The sequence below is a fragment of the Apteryx rowi genome, unplaced genomic scaffold (assembly GCF_003343035.1).
Source record: "Apteryx rowi isolate R43461 unplaced genomic scaffold, aptRow1 scaffold_303, whole genome shotgun sequence".
Lineage (NCBI taxonomy): Eukaryota > Metazoa > Chordata > Aves > Apterygiformes > Apterygidae > Apteryx > Apteryx rowi.
Genome location: NW_020449453.1, coordinates 1 through 20,560, shown reverse-complemented (window position 1 = coordinate 20,560; position 20,560 = coordinate 1). Strand labels below are relative to the sequence as shown.

At 35.0% G+C, this 20,560-nt stretch overlaps 1 protein-coding gene and 1 long non-coding RNA gene across 18 annotated transcripts in view; one reads left to right on the top strand and one right to left on the bottom strand.

Annotated features, from left to right (window-relative positions):
* REPS1 (RALBP1 associated Eps domain containing 1) overlaps positions 1-4,264 on the top strand; it is a 72,346-nt gene extending 68,082 nt beyond the window's left edge. For all 16 annotated transcript variants that reach the window (XM_026070076.1, XM_026070074.1, XM_026070075.1 and 13 more), the window contains one exon: positions 1,079-4,264. In XM_026070076.1, coding sequence (XP_025925861.1) covers positions 1,079-1,147 — 69 coding nt within the window. In that variant the 3' untranslated portion in view covers positions 1,148-4,264. The remainder of the gene's footprint in view (positions 1-1,078) is intronic.
* A 7,612-nt stretch (positions 4,265-11,876) lies between these two features.
* LOC112968163 lies at positions 11,877-19,842 on the bottom strand. 2 transcript variants are annotated; one of them, XR_003254266.1, is made up of 4 exons: positions 19,480-19,842; positions 16,699-16,777; positions 14,734-14,835; positions 11,877-13,496 (listed from the first exon to the last, which is right to left on the bottom strand). It is a non-coding gene; the product is annotated as an uncharacterized LOC112968163 (long non-coding RNA). The 2 variants fall into 2 exon arrangements; XR_003254267.1 differs by having other exon boundaries at positions 19,668-19,842.
* Positions 19,843-20,560: the final 718 nt, after the last annotated feature.

Genomic DNA, 20,560 nt, shown 5'->3' with positions numbered 1-20,560 from the left:
TAAAAAAAAAAAAAAAAAAAAGTCTGAAGAGGGCAAGATGTTAGTGATGCACTACAACTGGTAACTGTGCATGCAAATGATATGTAGTAGAGGATATCAATTTAAAATATTTAGTTGTTTTTATAGATCACAAAAGATACCTAATTGTGACAACTTTTGTGAAAGTTACATTACAAAGGATACCTTTACTACTATAAAATATGCTTTTCAATGTCTTGATTTGCTCTCAGATACATTAAAAATGAGGGGGGGAAAATGCTGAAATTTTAAATTAGTTTTAATAATCCAGGGTAGCTGTTGTGGTCATCAAATATTCTACAAGCAGAGTATTAAGAAGAGCAGTCGAGGTGGCTTTCCTTTTCTGAAGGAAAAAGCAAACCTTAAAGTCTTAAAACTATAAATATTTTTTAAACAAATATACATAATAAAATAAATGGTGTAGAATGCAAAATTCTCAGCTCAGTAAACAGAACAACAGTTATCAGTTTAACTGGTATAAGCTATTGTCCTTTTGGATTTGTTTGTAGGTACCTACATCTTCCTTATGTTTACATTGTCTAAATGTAATGAGCAAGTTAACATATTAATTCATTTTTAGATTTATTTTATTATCTAGCCTGAAGATATGGCATTTTAAAAACTGCCAAACCTGAATTTTACTTGTTAGTGGTTATTTAAAAAAGTAAAGGTGCATAAAATTCACATAAGAGGAAAAACTGGAAAAAAAAAATTGGCAGCTGCTGATCTTTTAACTAACAGGAGGGCMTCTCTTAACACATCAGACTTCATTTGAAAATATTACAGCTAGATTTGCAGCTGGTTACAACTGTGTAATTGTGGGTAATTTGAAAGGAATGAAGAAATACTAAATGACTTCAATTTTCAGCAAAGTACTGATTTTTGTTTAGAAATACTGGGTAGCCAAACTGCTGTTCAGATTATGGGAAAAGCTCTCCAGATTTTAGAAAGGACTTGGAGTTCTCAAAACTGAAGCTGACATTTACCAGTTTTCATCGCATGAGGAAATTTTTAGTATTCTTTCTCTGTGGACAGTGAGTAGAAAATCTTTCTTTTGTAGGATGTTCTTGAAGAGAGAATCTCCCTGGAAGTCCAACTGGAACAACTTCGACCCTTCTCTCACCTTTAAGCCTACTGCCGTTAACTGTGAATTTACTAATTTTGAAAGGGGTATTGGTTTCAAAGCCTATTTAAAGATCCRTGCATTTAGCTCAGTGCACTCTATTCTGCATTAAATGTTATGGTTCTGTTTTGTCAATCTGTCCACTTTTGTATTTAAGTATTTTAATTTCAGTACAGAAAAACCTTTTCCTTGAATGTGACACTGCCTCTCATTTTCTGTGGGCATCCGTGATCTTTGTTGGACTTGAGTTTGCAGAGTTCGTCRCCAAAATTTCCAACTGGAATCTCTTAGTGGTTTCTTTTTTTCCCCATTGAAACATCTTTGCAGAAGAGGATTGCTAATCAGTTGACTTTAAACTTCAAGCACATAAGCTCTTCTTTTGCTATGGCATTTATTTTATTGTGCAAGAAGAGAGAAAAACAAATCGGCTATCATCAGCCACGATTATCTCCTAGGCTGCCTTTCACAATTTGAAAATTGTTCACAATTTCAGAAAGCCTGCCTCTTTGCAATAAGCCAACTTATTCAGGCTGACAGTGTTCTTGCAGGCTGTTAGCCATATCAACCAGATTTGATTTTGATTTTGTTACATACATTGTAGACTATGTGACCACAGATTGCCAGGTGTTCGCATTTTATCCACTCATGATCCTGATTCAGCTGCATGCATATAAAGACTTATGGTACAATTGATAGTCTATCAAACAGACCTTTTCCAGTCATCCCTTCTGTGAAAAGAGTTGGTATAAATCCCAAACATATTGACTGCACATTTCCTGAGCACCACCTATAATTGCATGTTTCACACATTACCTTTTAATAACAGATCACATCCACCAGTCTCCACTATAACAAATTGTATTGTCAAGTAATGTGTCAACACCTCTATGAACTTCTAATTCCCAGCAAAAAAAAATAAAAAAAGAACAGTTTGCTTCTTAGGAATCCTGGGGTACCTTCTGTCATCTTGTTTTCAAGCCTTATTTCTCTGGCGTATAGACAGGTTTCACTATTAACAGAGTTCCTTGAGTGTATCTTGCTATTCAGGTTGATGTACTGTATTAGGATTTGTTGTATATTGTATGATACACACCTTTTGATCTCATATGTAAATTTGCATTAATTGCTGACTAACAGCAGATATTCTATTTAATGGCTTCTTCTGGCTGTGGGATCATAGATGTTTAACTGCATGGATGTATCTCTGCAGAATCAGAACTAGCAATTGTGTGATTTTTACACCAATAAAACAGCACAATATTTTAATTTTGTTGATTCATCTTTACCTGGGAATTGAAACTTATTCAGAGGTGGGGAGGGGTTTATCACAGGTCTGCAGGGAAATTTTTTTTGTAATTTTGTGGCATGTACAAGCAGTTGATCATAATCAGTTGACTTTTTTTTTTGCTCATTTTCTCAGCTGTTGGTCAGAAGTGGTCAAATTCTCTTGGTAATCTGTGGCTCTACTCCTTTTGTATACTCCTGTAAGCAAACTAAATTAATAAATATAGTTATAATTTATAAAAAGTAAATGCTAGTATTGACTTGGGTCAAAGAAATGTATAGTTCCTTAGTCTACATTTCTGGTAAATTTCCTTGAGCGCTATTCAAAATTCAAACTAAATGGATTGCCTGTTAGCAGTCCTCATCCTCACTGTCTCATTTTTTTACTTAAATTCTCTTGCCATCTACTTACCCTATGAAGGGATAGCTCAAATCAGACTTTTTTTCTGCTGAGTATGCCATTTGTTACGGTGAAAATTAAGTATTTTCCTTTTTGGTTATTGTATACAGACCAAATAATTGTGTGTGGGGGGGGGTTTCTTCCTCTTCTTACTATAACTATTCCAAGGGGGTTTTTTTTGAATGTCRTAGAAGTGTTGCCATTTGCTAATGTATATATCCAAAGCAAGATTCCGTGATATGGAAAACGTGAATGTCCTAATTGCATGAAAAGAAGATATTTTCTATTTGCATGTGAATAGATTAAGAAGTGATGGCTAAATAGGCACAAATGTTACATAGAAATTACACTTCAACTGTGTCTTGTCAATTAGTAGATTAAGGGCAAGGCTTGATTTCAATAAAATCAGGTATAACCAGGGAAATACACACCAAAAAAAAAAAATCTTAAAGACTTAAAGTTGATGGACTGGTCACTTCTGTTATAACTGTTGAGGAGAAAGAACAATGTTAAAAAAAGTTGAACATGGGAAGTGGACTTCCTGTAGTCAGGGAATGCTGTTTTCAGACCAACTGTATCGTGTCCATATAGCTTATTTTAACTTTAAAATACATTTTTTAAGTAGGACTATTTTCATATTAATATTTATTAAGCCTATGTTTATAGCAACAGGATTTTTAAATCAGAATTTAACACTTAAATCTTGAATGTAAAAACCTTTTACCTTCAAACTTAACATGCACACACGGGTTTCTGTTACATCCAGATCTTTGCAGTAGAATGACAAGTTACATATTGTCTAAAATGAAGAATTTCAGCAATTTGAACATTTTTGTCTCTCCAACAAGTCTATTTTTAAGAATTTTTGTGCTTTATTTTTAATGCTCGTTCACTAAATTTTAAACCAGTCTTTTCACGATCAGAAGAGCTTCTAACTGAAAAATTGCTTAGTCTTAACATCACTGCCAATGATGTTCAGAAGTTACCTCATTTAGTAATGTAACCCAACTTTAATCCCTTACAAAATTATTTCCCTGTCTTCTCCATTTGTTTGATCTCAATCCAGCTACTTGATGTGTTTTGTTACAAAGTGAGATTGTAAGCTCTTTGGGGCAGGGAACTACTTACAGTATAAAAAATATGCTTTTATACTGCGAGTATAAATACAGACTTAAATAAGATGGGATGCAATTCATGTACCCAGTTAGGATGAGGGACAGTGGGATGCATTTCTTAAACACCTGCAAAATGTTTTCCTTCAGATTTTGTGATTGGAGGAGCATCTGTTTTGTAGTTTGATTTGCCTTTTCCTTGTTCCTCCTACTGATTTGCCTCTTCGTTCCAACTACTTGGACTATTCCTTTTTCTCTCCATTCGTTGTCCACCTTGAAACGGCAGAGAAAATTTGCAAAATACAAACGTGAAAAGCTGAAAAGCCACTTTTTTTTAATCTGTGTTTTAAGTTTCCAATGTAAGTTAAGTATTCTCAATGTTTTTGTACTTCAGGTGCCCCTCATTTTAGTTGCAAAAGATTTTATATACTACACAAAGTAGAGGATCTCTTATTACTGAAATTGTCTTACATGGGATAAAACAGAGTTGAGGTTATAAAAACTTAAAACTAAAGAAAATAAATTTTCAGCATTGTTTCCTGTGTGAGATGTCTCTGTCCCTTATGGATGGTGTGTGCTGGGTGTCTGTCCTCCATTCAGGACTAGAGCAGGTCAAGTTACTCTCCTTGGCTCAGGCATGCACAGAGTTTGTCTCTAAATGCAGCTGACCTTGTTAGAATCACTTTTTCCTGAAAATATGTCAGTGTTCTCTTGATTTATTCCAGTCAGTTTCATATTCACCTAGAAACTAGTTAGTTTCATGAAATGGTAATATATTGCAAAAACATGGTTTCAGCTCCCTAGTGAATAATAAAGATGCAGTTCTTACTCTGTAGTGAAGATTTAAAAAGTTCTCTTGTACTTTTTAAATGTATCTGTGTGCTTATGTTGTTTAAATACTTTATAATGCAATCCATGTACGGCTGGAATTTTAGAGCATTTAACTGAATAATCATTTTTAGAGCCGTACAACTTAATTTAATAAGCAAAATTCCAGCATGTTTTACTATACATATTGATGTACACTTATAATACAGCTCTTCAGAAGGAATTACATGAAAGCTTAGGACTTCATTCCCTAGTAAAAAATAATTTTTAAATGCTGTGTTCTTTTAGTGTTTGAAATGAAAACAAGTAACTATAGCTGTTGTATAGAAAAAACATTTAAAATGCCTGTGCGCGTATATATAGTGTGTGTATATATGTGGTGTGTGTATATATATATTTCCCTACACACACATACGCRCACACACACATATATATGTAAACAAATCAGAGTGTAAAGTGTTATAAGTAGTACCTAAGGAAAAGGTAAACCTTTCTTCAGGGGATTCTTTGAACTGACTGCCTTTCAAAGTTTGATTATGTATTGGTGGGAGGGTTTAATACTACTAAGTTTTCTTTCAGTCATATTTCCTTAAGTAATTTGGCAAAGTGACATTTAAAGGTACAATTCATGTTTTAAGATATTTGACATTAATGTATTCCAAACTGGTTTGACAATAGGCCTTTTCCCCAGTTTGAATACCCACACGATCAGTAAAGTCTTTCATTTAAGTTATTGTCAGAAACAGTCCTTGTTTCATTATAATACTGAATTTAAAAAATCAGAGTTAAAAACTATAAAATACTGGATCTGTGTTCTCACATACAGCATTATATCTAAAGTTTTGGGAAGAATATTAGTACTATTTGTCACTGAGGTTGACAGCACACAGTAGCATAGAAAGCCATATGAATTTTCTTCTGTCTCTGGGAGAACATGTTCTTTGCATTTTGGCCTGTGTGGATATTGAGAATGCTGAAAGAAGAATTACTTTGTTAAGCAGTAAAATGGTTCTGGCATTTTAACTGGTCTTGATTGAGTGATGTAGGAAATGAACAAAATTTCAGAAATAGTGAAAGCAAGCTCAAACTGACTTTCAGTAGTATATTTATGAAAAACAAATTTTAGAAATACTGCTGTTGAACCTTACATGACTGGAGTATTTGTTTCCCTGTCTACTCAGGAGTTCACAGAAAATACAGCCAACTGTGCAGCATATCTAATTTCTCTTTGATCTGTCCTGCACAGCAACAATGCTGTCGTCTTTTGCTATAGTGACTTTTGTTTCCTGTCATCTAACTTCAGGGAGCTAACTGTATTTCTCTGGCTCAAATGAGACTGCATTTAAACTAACAGCAGAAGGTATGGTCCATGGAATGGAACAAATTAAAAATAGTTACCTACAGTGACATATATGTTTAATCTAGAATGTTTTCTGAGGAGCCTGCTGTCTTTCGCATCTACTCAAAAGGCAAATAAAGACAACCATTTGAAATAAGAGTTGCATATTGAGAAAGGAGACACTAAGATCAATGATGTGTCCTAGCACAGAGTTGGGGGAGGAGGTGGAATGTGCATTACAATAATTCCTGTAAATTGTACAATATATGAACACTTGTTAGGGAATTCTGAAGGTCTAGCATAAGTTTTGGGGGATTATCTGTGATTAACAGTTAATGAAGATTTTCATGGTTAGTGTACCTGATCCAAAGGCTAACTTAGGGCTTGTTTCAGGCTTAGCAAAAAGGTATGTATGACAGGTAGCTTTAGCAATATATGATTTCTCAGTAAAACTTGAGGGAGATATTTTTGGAACCCTTATGGTATCTCAAAAGTGTGTTTCATTAAACATCATGGAATTCAGCACTTTGTACAAAGTTCATGCCTCATCTTGCAGATCTTTCTTCTTAGACTGAATGCATGCTTTATACCAGTTCAAGTATGAAAATACATTGTTTCTTCCCATGTATTTCAGGAAAAAAAAATATGAAAGAAATTTATAGGAAATTGTAATTCAATGTGCGTGTTATCAGCAAACACAGAAATGAAGTGCCTCCAACTTTAACTTTGCCTTTTCTGTTATGTATCTGTCAACCTTTGAAGGAGCGGAGTGCTGCAGTTTACAACCAACGCTCCTCCTAGAGCTTCAACCCTATTTATGCTTTTCACTGTCATCATGAATGAATTCAGTGACCTGCTTTCTGATCTGAAGGAACCAAGAGGTCCCTTTGCTGTAGAGGGTTACTTATAAGGAATATATTCTTTTTCTTGCTTCATACTTTGTCTCTTGGTATAAAGTAGGTGCTGAAGCAAGAAAATTCCTGTGTAATAGTAGTATGGTGAATTTACATGTTGTCATTTTATCAGAATTATGAGGTTTATCATTTTGATGGGTTTTAGTTTCCTGCAAGTCTCTTCTATAGATGGACTCTCTAACCAAGGAACTGACTAAAATCTTTTAGGATTTATCATGTTCAAAGGAGTCAAATACTACTTAGTGAATGGCTTTTTTCATACTTTTCTCCATCTATAGCCTTTTCAAACAATATGCTGATGATTTAAAATTTCCATTTACAAAAAAACTATGCTTATAGAGTAGCAAGAAAATTCTTGTTTCACTTGTGAAGAAATTTTTATTCATTGATTTAACTGGGGTTGTATTTCAGCTGTCACAGTTTGGACTGTCCAAACTCGAACTGATAACAGAGCAAGTACTGCCAAAATTTGAATTAAAAATAGATATGTTGATTCTAAGCTAGAATTTTGAGTTAAAATAAGTCTTACTGCGTATTTGCTTAATCTGTTTAAATGAGGTAGAAATAGGGTTGAGATCTGCAATAATAGGCTTAATTGAAACTTTACTATGATTTTATGCTGCTTCCATATGTTTTCTATCATGGAAATTATGTGAATAGTAATTATTATCATGCCTTCATAGGGAGTAGCAAAATAATGAAATGCTCTCTCTGCACTATGAAAAGCAGAAGTCAAGTTGTAACACTTACTTTATGTAGTCATCCAAGTTCCTCCTAAGGACAGCATGCTGTAACAGAACTTATTGCAAATGTACCTATCAAAGATGAATAAATCAACCACATTAGTATATCTTTTCCTCCCCTTAAAACCCTTTTTTTCTTCCAATAGTATATTAATGCCCTGAAGCCCAAATTCCAGCATTGTTGGTATTTTGATGTGCAATAAATGATGACTATGGGTTGGTTTGTGCTCCAGGCAATCCTACAATGCTTAAGAATGGATGAAGGAAGAACAGTGAGGTACGTGTCTGGGCCTTGAAACTCAATGCCAGTCTCACATGCTGAATTTTATTAAATGGAAATATAACTACAATTCTAGAGAGCTACCTCTCTTAAGGGTGCATACTGAAATGAAAATATTTTCCCAAGGACTGTATAGTGCTAGTTAAAAGTTGGCCATGAAGAGTGTTCTTTAAAACTCATTCTAGCTTGTGATATGCTGTGCCACTCAAAACAGCCATTAGATTTCCAGTAAGAACAAAATTCGGCAGCAGCTTGATTACTGTTTTTTTTGTACGTGTCAAGTGCATTAAAGGCAAGCTGATCATTTTAAGAGTTACTAAGTCAGCTTTTCAGTGAAGTATACCATAAATACACCAGTTAACATGCTAAATTGTGCATACCTGCTGCCTTCTTTTCAAGCAAATCTATTTTGCATTGCTGAAGCCTTAAGATGAAGGTACAGCCTGCTGCAAAGTCTTAGGAGTAGTACAGTACATCTAGTTCTTGTTGCTGTGAAGCTGCATAAAGTCAGTAGTCTGTRTATATTTAACTCTGGAGTTTCATATGGATTTACAATCTGCCTATAGTTGTTTTTAGAAAATTTCAGTACTGCCATTGGATCCTGTGGAATCAAACCTTCATTAAAACTATTTCTTCTGTCAAACAAGCCGTGAGACGTTCCTTTCAATTTCCAGCAAAATAAATGTGGTTTTCATTGTTGACCCAGAGAGACTTTAACCTGTAAACTACTGAGCTTGCAGGATAAAGCGTTGCTGCTGAAAAAGTTTGTGCATGTTTGGAGATGTAGACCAAACTTACTGAATAACTTGCTAAGCTCTGGGCTCACTTCACTCTGGAAATGTTTCTGTTAGTATATCTAAAATCTGCCTAGGTTTCAAGTGAGAGCAAAACAAATTGGCTGCCTGTAGAATCCTAACCAAGTTAGTTGGGATAACTACTTTCTTACTAGTTTAAAAACATTTCCTTTCTACTTTAATTGGATAAAGTATTCTCATTTCTCTTTGTAGACTGATATTTAGCATCTGTTTAAGATACATTAGCCTTTTTCCATTCTTGAGTAACGCTTACTCTAGTGAGGGGTGAAATGGTTTGTTTTTTATTAAGATCTTTAGGATCTTTATGAATTTCAAGACATTCTTAAATGCATCCCTTTGATCTCTTAAACCTTGTTTGATTTGGTAGCCTGATCAGCCCTTTGCTACTGTTCTGACTTAAAATGCTTATAACTTTTAGCCTGTGCAGAGTAAGAAAAAAACTTTTTTCCTTAACATATATTCTTTTTTTTGTAATACTAGTGAAAGTTGAAGTAGGTTCTGCTTTGAACCAGCTGAACTGCCACGTTTTAAAACTAAAACAGGAAATACTTGCATAGAAACTGCAAGAAAAAAGTATTTTTTCATTTTATATTGATTTAGATTGAAAATCCTTACGTAAAAATTGAAACAATGTTTTTGGTAGTCTAAATGATTTTAACCTAGAGTACTGGTCTTTCATACTCATTTTCTTCTTAATACCTTGTATCTTTCATAGGTGCATTGTAATTATAAGGGTACCATATTAGTGTTTCATATGTTGGCACTTACTTAACTCTTAGACTGTATTCAGCCTAGTTTATTTTGCATTTTGGCCTTTAGCTTACAGAGCTGCAATATTGCACTGATCAAGATGGTCTGTTTCCTTGCAAACTAAATTCTTCATCTTTCATTTGCTCTGTGACCCAGTCTTTCAGTTTATAGAAAAGCTTGCTTTGTTCTAGATTGTTCCATTTTTTGTTTTAATATTATTAAAGGCCTGTATACTGGAGTTGCCATTTCATACTGATCTTTGTATTTTCAGATTGGGGAGGGGAGGGGAACCCATTGCAATCTGTTACAATGATTATTAACTTTTTAAGATTCAAAATTTAGACCTGTCAGATCATTAGAAATGTCAGACGGACTTTTTTGGCCTAGAATAGAAATGTACAGTTTTCATGGAAGTATAATACAAGCTCCTGTCTCTGTGTAGAGCCTTATTTCAATGAAGTTCTGTACTAATACGGAAATCTGTCAAGTCAGGTCTAATTGCAGAGCTGGAGCTGCAGTCATTTTTGGTGCTAGACCTCTTGACCTGTGTTATCTTTTGCTGTTACAGATAGTCATTAAAGAAAAATCACAGCCTTCTAGGCATATGGGTCTGAAAAGTCAGCAATATGAGCAAAATTGGGGTAATGGCTCCCAGCTTAATCCTGTGCCTCAGACAGCAATGTGGTTTCCTGTCACTAGAGATGGTGGATACCATCTTAGCAGCTCTTTTGATCAGATTCTTGCTCGCCTATCTTAGCTTCTAGAACACATGCAGTTGTAAGATACTGATACTGGAGAAAATCATTTGAGCATTAACATGACATAGGATGGCTTAATGCTGCTTTCAGTGGAATAAAATAAACCTTTTCAGTGGAATAAAATAAACCTTCACAATTTCCAGTATTTGCATATAGCTGCTCTTACTTGTAAAGAGTTGCCTGGCAAGCCTTGCTCATGTGTCTGCTGTGTCTTTGTCATAAAATCAGAGTAAGTTGTTCCAGGCTTTAGCTTTAGAACAGAGGACCTGTGACTGGTGAAGGACAGAACAATACACCATAAAACAGAAAATTGCTTTGCAAAACTTGAGAAGAAAAAAATTATTTTTTAAACACGTGTAACTAAAACAGAGGATGATGACCTCTTCATAACTGAAGTGTTGCCCTGCAGCTATTCAGATATAATTTTCCCTGTAATGGAGAGATCCTTAAAGAGCCTATGTTCCTTCCTAAGTAAATACAGGGCATCCTGTCAAATCAACAATCTAAACTTAAGTTTAAAACTGTATCAACAGTCCTGGACGTCAGTGAAATATGTTCATTAAAAACATTTTAAATTGTATTCTAGGAGAGCTCTGAAGTTGTAATGAAAATGTCATGTTAGTGGTTTCTGAAGGTGATGCATTTTATATATTYCTGCATGGAACAGGACTTTTCATTCACTCTAAGGCTGAATAAATTTTTTTTTGCTATGAAGTCAGTAATGCTAAGTTTCAATAGAGTAGGGACTAGCAGCTGAAGTGTAGCACTACCTCAAGTTTCACTGTTTTTTCTGATCACGTTTAAAACAATCTTTTCCTGCTCGCTCTTATCTAGAGATGAATTTTCTTTGATTAGAGAACAACAGAAGCTTGAATTCAAGGCAAGGATTACTTATTGTTAAAAGTACACAAATCAAAATGATGTAGTCATTGAAATGCATTCAGTTCTGAATTCTAYGTACATGTTCCAATGTAATCATGGTCTCTAGGCATCTACTTAGCAAAAAGTAACAATTATTAAAAAATACTAGTGTGAGCGTTTCTATGTCTATTTTCTTGGTCATTTTCACTTTCTAGCACTTGCATAATAAACTRCAGATCAAAAATATACATAAAACTGTAAAATAACTTTCTACTTCCTGTAACTGTATCGGGTGATTTACATGTTCTTATTTACCCTGTGGCAAGTCTTCATTCAGAGGTATCTTATTTTCTGTAGTCTCTTTGAGAATTAAATATAAACCTTTTTGCATTTGAGTAGGAAATATATCATGTTTAAAGTATTTGTATTAAGCTTTTAAAATTATTCATTAGTCTAGCTATTATAGTTTCTGTCAACTTTTTGGACTGGTAAACATTTTAAATATGTGTGTGTTAGTTACAACAATGGCTGTTACAATGATCATGGTAAAGTTTTTAAAGTAAGAAATATTAGCAATGCAATCAAACTTAATGCAGTAATAAATTATTGAGAAAATGCTTTTAAGGCTCTACATCCCTACCAGTTAAGTGTCTCAAACTCATCCTGTATGACAGATTTTAGTTATGAAAAGCAAACTTGGCTCATATATATTCACACCTCCCTCCTATTTTAAGAGCCCCGTGGCAGGTTATGTTTCTTGTATCTAATTCATAAACAAATATGACACTACTCCAAACTGAGCAGTGGCTTTCTGACACAGGTGAATGTCCTTTAAGAAGGTAAGGTAGGCTGCGAAACATTCGCTTGACTTAAAACAGGCATGGAAGCTAAACCCCAAGAACTGATAGGTAAGTGCCTTATCCGACTGCTATAGCTAGCCTCTAGGTGGACATTATACTGAAAAGAGGACAGTATACCTGAAGGCATGGACCAAGTCTCACTTCATTCAGGAATAATGTCTCACTTCATTCAGGAATAATTTGAGTTCTCTCTATATAATATTTCTGAAGTAAGGAAATATTAATGGATTTTCTTTATTAGCCAACAGCAAGATATCCATTTTATCCACAACAGAGCAATGTGATACTTAGTTGGATTAATCATTCAGTGACTTATCCACAGTGACTTCTACACATTGTTTACGTTAACTTGAAGAGTTCATAAAACTGAGCTATGTTCATCCACTTTCTGTATTTATTTGCATGGGTTAAAAGTGCCAGATGAAGCTTTAACAACTTGCAGATTCCTAGACAAAACAAAGGAAATGAGCTAAGTTGTAAGTAAAAACTAAGCCAGTAACATTAGTTTTTCAAAAGATTTTCATATTTCCTAATAGTCAGGACCTATTTAGTTTGGGACTTTGAAGACAAAAGCGCTTCAAGCAATTGTTTCACTAGTCAAAAATAAACAATGTGAAAACTCTTTTATAAATTCAGTTTTGGGTCAAAATTAAAAATTCAGCTAAGAAATCATCAAAAGTAATCTGACACTCTGGAAAAACAAGTGGCATTATAAGAATCTGCAGTTAATCAGGAATCTTTCCCTTTGAGACTTGCTTAAACCAATTATAAAATACATTGTTATTACTTACAGGAAATTAATATTTAATGTATTAAATGTGGCCTTTTTTAATTCCTTAGTAAATGTTATGCAAACTGTGTTGCAATTTTTCAAAACCCAGCTGAAAAGGATCATTAAGAGAAGTACTAATTTAAAACTGATTTTTCTTTGCCTTATGTGCTGGTTTATTTGTAGTTTCACTTTATTGCTACTCAGGATCCAGACATCATGCGCTTATTCTGAGAACAAAACCACCAGTCAGAGATTATTCCTGGGGTATGCCATTCATGTGGGATCAGTCAGATGCCTTCCTGAATGCTTACTTATCTTGGTAATTTTAAAAGGAAAAAATCAAACTTGCTTGCACTGGTGATTACAGTTCAGGCTTAGCTTTACATGAGGTCTCTTCGCACAGGACAGCGGTGAGAGTTGCTAGTGAAGATCCATCGCTCTCCAACTTTCTCATCTTGGTAGAATAAGCTCTAGTGCTGCTCTAGCTGGAATGCTGATCTTTGTACTCGAGACAATCTTTTATAGACTGACCTTCTGACCAGAAGAAAATACTTGGTAAGCAGTAGCAGGCAGTCTCCGCAAGTAGTTTCTGTGTTCAGCATCTGCTTACTACAAGACACTGCTAATAAGGACTCCAATCTAGGTGTAAGAAAAGAGGAGCACCATGGTATCAGAGCCAGGGAGAATCACCTAACTAAGCATTGTATAAATATTTATAGCACAACAAAGTTATTAATTTAATATCTGTTCTCACATTAAGTTTTTGTTTCCTCCAGATATTAAACACTGTTTTACTCGCATAATTTTATCTGAATAGGTTCAATTAACCCCCCTACTAAAGTCTAGTCCAACTCTTGCTCAGTGTTTATTTTAGTTTTACTGTCGGTATCAAAGATAAACTAAGCTGAATGTACAGAACTGTAAATGTTACATTATTCACTTTAAATGGTTACTATATACTTGCCTTATGTTTTACTACTGGTAACTACTGTAGCAAGGCCAGTAAGCAGCTATGTGTACAACTAATATTTTGCTGGGGAGTGGTACACAGCACGTTGTTTTATCTTGGTACACATCTTTCTTGCAACTCATGGCATCTGCTGTGATTTAGCTCCAGAAGCCTTTAAATATGTTATTCTTGTATGGGTTATTGTGTTTTACGTGTGCACATGGTTTTTGTGCCTGCACTAGTGGTTTGAATTGGTACTGCTAGAGTGAAGCATAGGTGACACCAAAGCATGTATGGGCCTTGCAAGGCACTCTAAAAATGGCCTTCTTGGGTTCCCTTTTTCTAGCCTATTCATGCTATTACAAAAGTACTCATTTTACAGATTTAAATTACTTAAGTGTAGAAGTGAAGACCAGAGACAAAACATCATTTCCCTGCTAGTATCCTGTTAGAGAGGGAGGCCTATTTGTCATTTTAAAGTTTGCTGCTCCTTAATATTTATCAAATTCTATACAAAGACTGCTTGCCAATCTAAACAGCCATATCCATGGGAAATAAGATTGATTGTGTTAAAAAGTTGAATAGTAACAAAGAACAACTTGTTTCCTTTCTTTACTCTTCTTGAGGGTGTCCCAGGTTTACACATCTTTCAAAATGACACTGTAAATTTCCAACTTAGTAATTTCCATTTAATGTGGTAAAGATTGGTTTAAAAATGTTTCTGAAACTCTGTCCAAACAAAGCATTTGTGGTGGTTCTTTTACTCGTGATCCAGTTTGCCAACGTTTATTTGGCTAAATATGTTTACCGAAATAATATAGAATTCTATTGTAAAATATTTTTCACTTGCTACTGAAAGCCAGCTTTTCTGGCAGGAAAACAAACTTCATGACCTAATAATGTGGGATCGTGGATTTCTAAACTTACGTAGTTCAGCTATTCTGTTTAATTTTAGGCTATGTCATAGTAGTTTTGATGGCAGAGTTGTCCTGTGGGGATGCATGGAGTTTAAAAGCATGCTTTTGATGTCTGTAAAGAAAAAAAAATAATCATCATTTTCTTTGTAAATCCACACAGAACACGCTTGTCTTTTCACAAAGATTTAGCCTAAGGGGAGCACAGCTTTCAAAATATGTTAACATCCCACTGTTGAGAAGAAAAGTAAGAAATGGGTATCCAGTTTTCCACTTCAGACTAGCAACCTCTTGAGTGCTAGGTTACTGCAAGGGGACAGCTATTTTTTGTTCTGTGTACCTTTTTGAATCCATGGTAGTAGTTTTAAATTAGATCTGCTGAGCTAATTTCATACACTTCTGGGAACAATTATTTCAGGCCAATCTGGAATGTAAGAGAAGGCTGGTATTTCCAGACGTTGCTTTGCTTAGAAACCAAGTCTCCATCCAACATCAAATTTCACATTCTTGGGATAAAACCCTTGTGGTTTCCATTAAATTGAAGACATTGCATTTACAGTGCATCTACTGCAAGTGCTTCCAGCACAGAGGAAGAGAATCACCACTGCATCAGAACCGAAGATGTGTTAATTAGGATGAAGAAAGAAGCTCAGCTCCTCCATCAAGATGTTTGTGTTCCAAAAGCCAAATGATGTGAGCATAGACACCTGCATTTTTGATGTTATTTCTTATGTGCAATATGATCTGTTATCCTTCCTAATTATTGTATCTGAGAGTCACTTTATTTTGTGTTGAAATTGTCTCCAGTATTTTGAACATCTTGAACATTGTTTTTAAAGAGGTCGATACAATAGTTTCTCTGCTGCCATATTAAACTAGATGCATCTTTTGTGTCTTCAAAAGCAATACTGAAAGTATGATTTTGGAGCAGTATCTTTTCCCTGCAACAAGATTTCTAAGAATTGTATAATACAGAGTAACCATAAATGTAATGGAGAACAGAAAGAAACATTTTGTTAAGAAATTTTAAACTTGTTCATAGCAAGACCAACACATTCTCAGGAGCCAAGAAACATGCAACTAGCCCCAGTGATCTGTGATATGAAGTCTTTCTAGATTGGCACCCACAAATTAAAAGATATCAGCTGATCTGCAGCTTGTTTGCATTTCCTTGAACAATCAGTAGCCTGTCATGATCCCTTGCTATGAGCCAACTGGAGCCTAGAGATGTATTTAGATTGTTCTGCTTTATTGATGCATGTATGTCAAATAATCACTCCCCCCCCCACCCCCCATTTACAGTGCAGTTACGTGGGGCCTGGCCTGATGTCTTTTTCCCACTATCAAATGTTTTATGCTGCATGCTGACTGGTACTTCTCGGAGGTCAATAGGAGCATTTGTTATGTACTCATTCATATCAAGTATTCATTCCCTATTAAAAATATATATATATATAGTGGGAAGAAGGCCATGAGAAATAAAGCCCATGTTTTGTGATGACTATAATGAGATTGCTTGGAGCATAAATCACTGACAGCAAATTTAATTACTTATAATTAAAGGGAATGGATTTCCCATCATACATGCTAAAACATGTTCTATATTAGCAATGCTAAACATTCTCTGAACTCAGAATTCAATGTTTGCATATGGAAAAAAATGATTAATGTGTATAATATTGTACATGAGTGGTGTCATATTTGATAGCATGAGGGCTGATAAAATGCAAGTAGATCTAGAAGAAACTATCCTAACCCACAGTAAACCTGCTTGCATTCTAGTGCACTTCAGGATAGTCTAGGCCAGATTTGGCTGTCATCCTCACTTTTAAAAAGTGAGCTCCATGCCTAGCTTCCCTGTGATGAGTAAGTTCTGAGTAACTCCTGTCTAGAAAAAAAGTACTCTCAAAACATGTATTGTATCTGATGTTCTTCCTGGTAGTATGTATTTACACAAAGGAATAGTTGGGGAAATTACCTGTGTGAAAACAGGAGAATTGATTTCTCATAAGAATCTTGACACTTCATGTGGACAAAGCATTCCTCCATGACTGCTCCTATTATAGGACAGAAGTTTGGTTTTATTGCCTTTATATGGAAAATGTGTAATTATTTTATCTTTTATGTGAAAGAGCAGATTGTGATAACCCATGTGTTCAAAAATCATGAACTGTGTTTCAAGAAATACAGAAATCAGAGAAAGATGCCAGATTCTTTGACTTTTGGAAGGTAAAGAATTTGAGTTAGCATTTTTAAGTTTCTCTGATGAGTAGGACTAAAAGTTTAAAAAAGACATTTTTAACATAATGTGGTTTCAAGAGTTTAAGCGAACAAAAAATGCTAAGTATCACACTGATGCTGAAAATGTACTCTTCAAAATCTTTGAATATACTATATTAGGGGTGAAATCCTTTAAATTACAGCCTAACCATGAATGGGGACCAGTAGGGATACTGAATAAATATTAATAATCTATATCAGTATAAAATATGGAGAAAATGACATATTTGTCAAGTCTCAGTATGTTGTGTATGGCTTGTGAGGATCTAATATGCCATTGAACTCCACAGTAATACTCCCCTTTGTTACTGATTTAACTAAATTTGCATAAAATGATGTTTCAAATTTAACCAAGTATTTCTTTTCCAGGTGACCCTGTTATTATGCTTTTTCTCCTTGTACCTTTGTTTTACTGAGTTGTAAAATACAGTTTGCTGAATGCTAATGGAATTAAGTCAGCAGGCCTTGATAAATTTGTTTCTATTACTTCGCACAACTGAGATTACTTCAAAACTACAATATACTCTACTCAACGTGGATATTATAGCCTTTGTATAGATTTGTCATTTGAATAAACTCACTGAAAAAATCTATTTTCAGTACTTACTCCTTCATGTTAAAAGTTATTTTTAGAGTTCAATATATTTTCCTAAACAAAAGATCTCTGGCTGTTTGAATAGTTTGCCTTACTATTTTAGAAGAAAGAGGCAGTTAATTTAATACTACTGATTCTTATCTTTTCCAAATCCCCTTTTATTARACACTTTGCTTTTCTCTTTTGTTCCTCATTCTTGTCTTCTGCTTTTTGGTTCATTGAGGTTCCACAGCTTTATCTTGGAGTGAGGTAATATAAGTTGGTGACACAGGAAACAAGTCTCCTTGCAAGCACCATATCTGTTGTCAGCTAAGTATAGGGCTGGAACTGTTCAAGGTTAATATGTTTTCTTCTCCATGAACAACTCGTCAAACAACAAGATAACAGAAAAGGAGTTAGTTTTCTGAAGACACTTATGGCCTATCTACTTTTATAATTACAAGAGACTGTACACAAACATGTTAAAGTAGAATTTTCTTTTCTAGGCAAGAGTCTAGAAATGTGTTCGGTTTCTTACCAGGTAAATATGAAGACAAGCTCATTCTCTCAAAGAACTTGTTACAAAATTTTCTTGTATGTGTCTGAAAATTAACCATCATGCTGCATTAATGGATTGTGTGAAAGAGGTACATTTGTTTGCAGGAGATGAGAGAATTTTAGTTTCKTAATTATTTGAAATGAATGTGGTGGTCTTGCCTTCTGATTGCCTGCAGGCTTAAGATGTTTAAAGAAAAAAGTGCTAATTTCTGTATCTTTCTAAAAAAACTGTTAAACTTGACAACAATATTTGTTTTTATGTCCATACCTTGAATTAAACCTATGCATTACATACGTGCACAAATTGCAAGTATTCATAATGTGGAAGTTCAGTATAGACCAAGTCTGCTCAGATGTAACAAACTGCAAGATCAGGAGTGGGCTTTTGTGGGACAGAGAATCTTCTCAGTTCTGTATAGTAATGGTTAGTAGACAAGATGTATTTTTTTTCCTATGTTAGGTGAAGTGATTGTAGAGACTTTTAAAAAAATTTTTACTTCTCAGCTGGTGCACAAAGAAGAGGAAAAAGGGACAATCAAAAGGTCCACACTACTAAAAAAATATTTTCACCAATATGCTTGGGAACTTACAGGTTGTTTGAGGGGGAAAGATTGACTTAGCTTAAAGTCCCACTTTTGCAATCCAAGCAGGCAGCTGGTCTAGTTCCAAGGAATTTCACAAAATTTCTGCAGAACTGTAGGGATTCACTTGGCAAATCTGAATGCAAAATCAGATCTGTGTTTTACGTGATAGTCATATTTGTGCAAGTGTGTTTGGAATGATAACACTATGGCCTGTTTAAAAAAAAAAAAAAAAAAAAGCAACCTCACTTGTGTTTTGCTTCTGTTTTCATTTTCTCAATATGCATTATGTCTGGAGAAGCAGTTCAGTGTTCTGTGTGGATATATGCAGTTTTAAAGCATTTAAGGAAACACTGCAGCCCAGCAGTGATGGGCTGTCATCACTGAGGGCCTAAACAGGGTAGGAACTCAGTAGAGGCAGCATTTATCTCTAGTTCTCTCCTGTGCACATTCCCCTTTCTGCTGCTTTGCTGATCTTGTTTGATGTACAAGCACTTCAGGGCAGGACCTTGCTTTTCTGTTTTTATAATATTTTTTTATAATGCTTGTCTCGATGGAAACAGGATCTCACAATGCCAGTGTTGATGTTGAGTTCTGCCTAATGTTCTTAACTTTTACATCTGATTAAATTGTCAGTCCTGGGCATTTACATGGTACCGATGATAAATGTGTTTCTTAATCTATGAATCCTGAAAAGAAGAATTGTTTACAGGGGACATTCATTTTTATTCTTGTTATCCCTGGGTTTGGGGGAATGTAACTGTACCTTAAATCAAAACTCTTTATGAGCAGGACTCAGCTTTAGCGGGGTCGGTCTGACAGTATTTTCCCCTTACTTTCATTTCTTCTGCTTTGTTGTTAACATAGATATCTTAAGACTGCAATCAGATATACTGTTCTGCCTCCAGTGCAGCCAAAGGGTAATGTAGCCATTCTTAGGTTGGCCCCACTTACTCTTTTCTTCCTCCTAGTCTCAATGTTGCTGTTTTCTTAGATCTGCTGAAAAACTTAAATCTGCTGTTACTTAAATCTGTTCTCTCAAAAATGATCTGCCCATGTCTTCATTTTATCCATATAGGCCTTGAAGTCCATCAGAGATCGCATCTGTAGAGAGCAGTCCTATTTAACAATATCTGACAAGAATAAGGAAGCAGAGCAATTTGTTTTAAGTCATTAAAACAACAATTTAAGTGTTAAGCAGGATATTGTCACCTTTGCTAGCCACTACCTCCACAGTCTTCCTTTCTGTAAGGAGTCATGGCAGGAAACATCTTGTCTTAAGGAAGCAAAATTTACTATTGTCCTCCCCTTCTTATTAGTCAGGATTACAGTCCCAACTAGAAACCATGCCATTGGTTATATGTTACATAACCAAGATAATCCTTGTTTCAGTTCCTTCAAAAGCTCAGAGAAAAATGCAATAATTAAGACATGTTTCTATCTTTTTTTTCTTGGATATGTGACATTTGCTTCCAGTGTATATACATGTTAACACACTTAAATTTGTTATCTTAAAGTCTCCCCAACATTGTAGGAAAAAGTGAGGTAAAGGGTTTTGCAGGGTGCCTGCCAATGGGATGCACTGCATCGCGGGGTATGCTGACTTTAACAATGTTTCTTCTRGAATGCAACTCAGCTGTTTGTTCAAGGATTTGTTTGCGATCTTTCTCCATATCCCACAGTCCAACCATTGAGTCTTGTACAGAAGCTCTAATTAGGCTAGATTTTATCAGAAATCTGAGCGCAGCTAACAGACGCAGCAGTTTGCGCAGCAGTTCACGCAGAAGGGCGCGCGAAGGGACCTTCGTTTCTGTTCCCTGCGGTGTACGTTTCCTCAAGTATGGTTG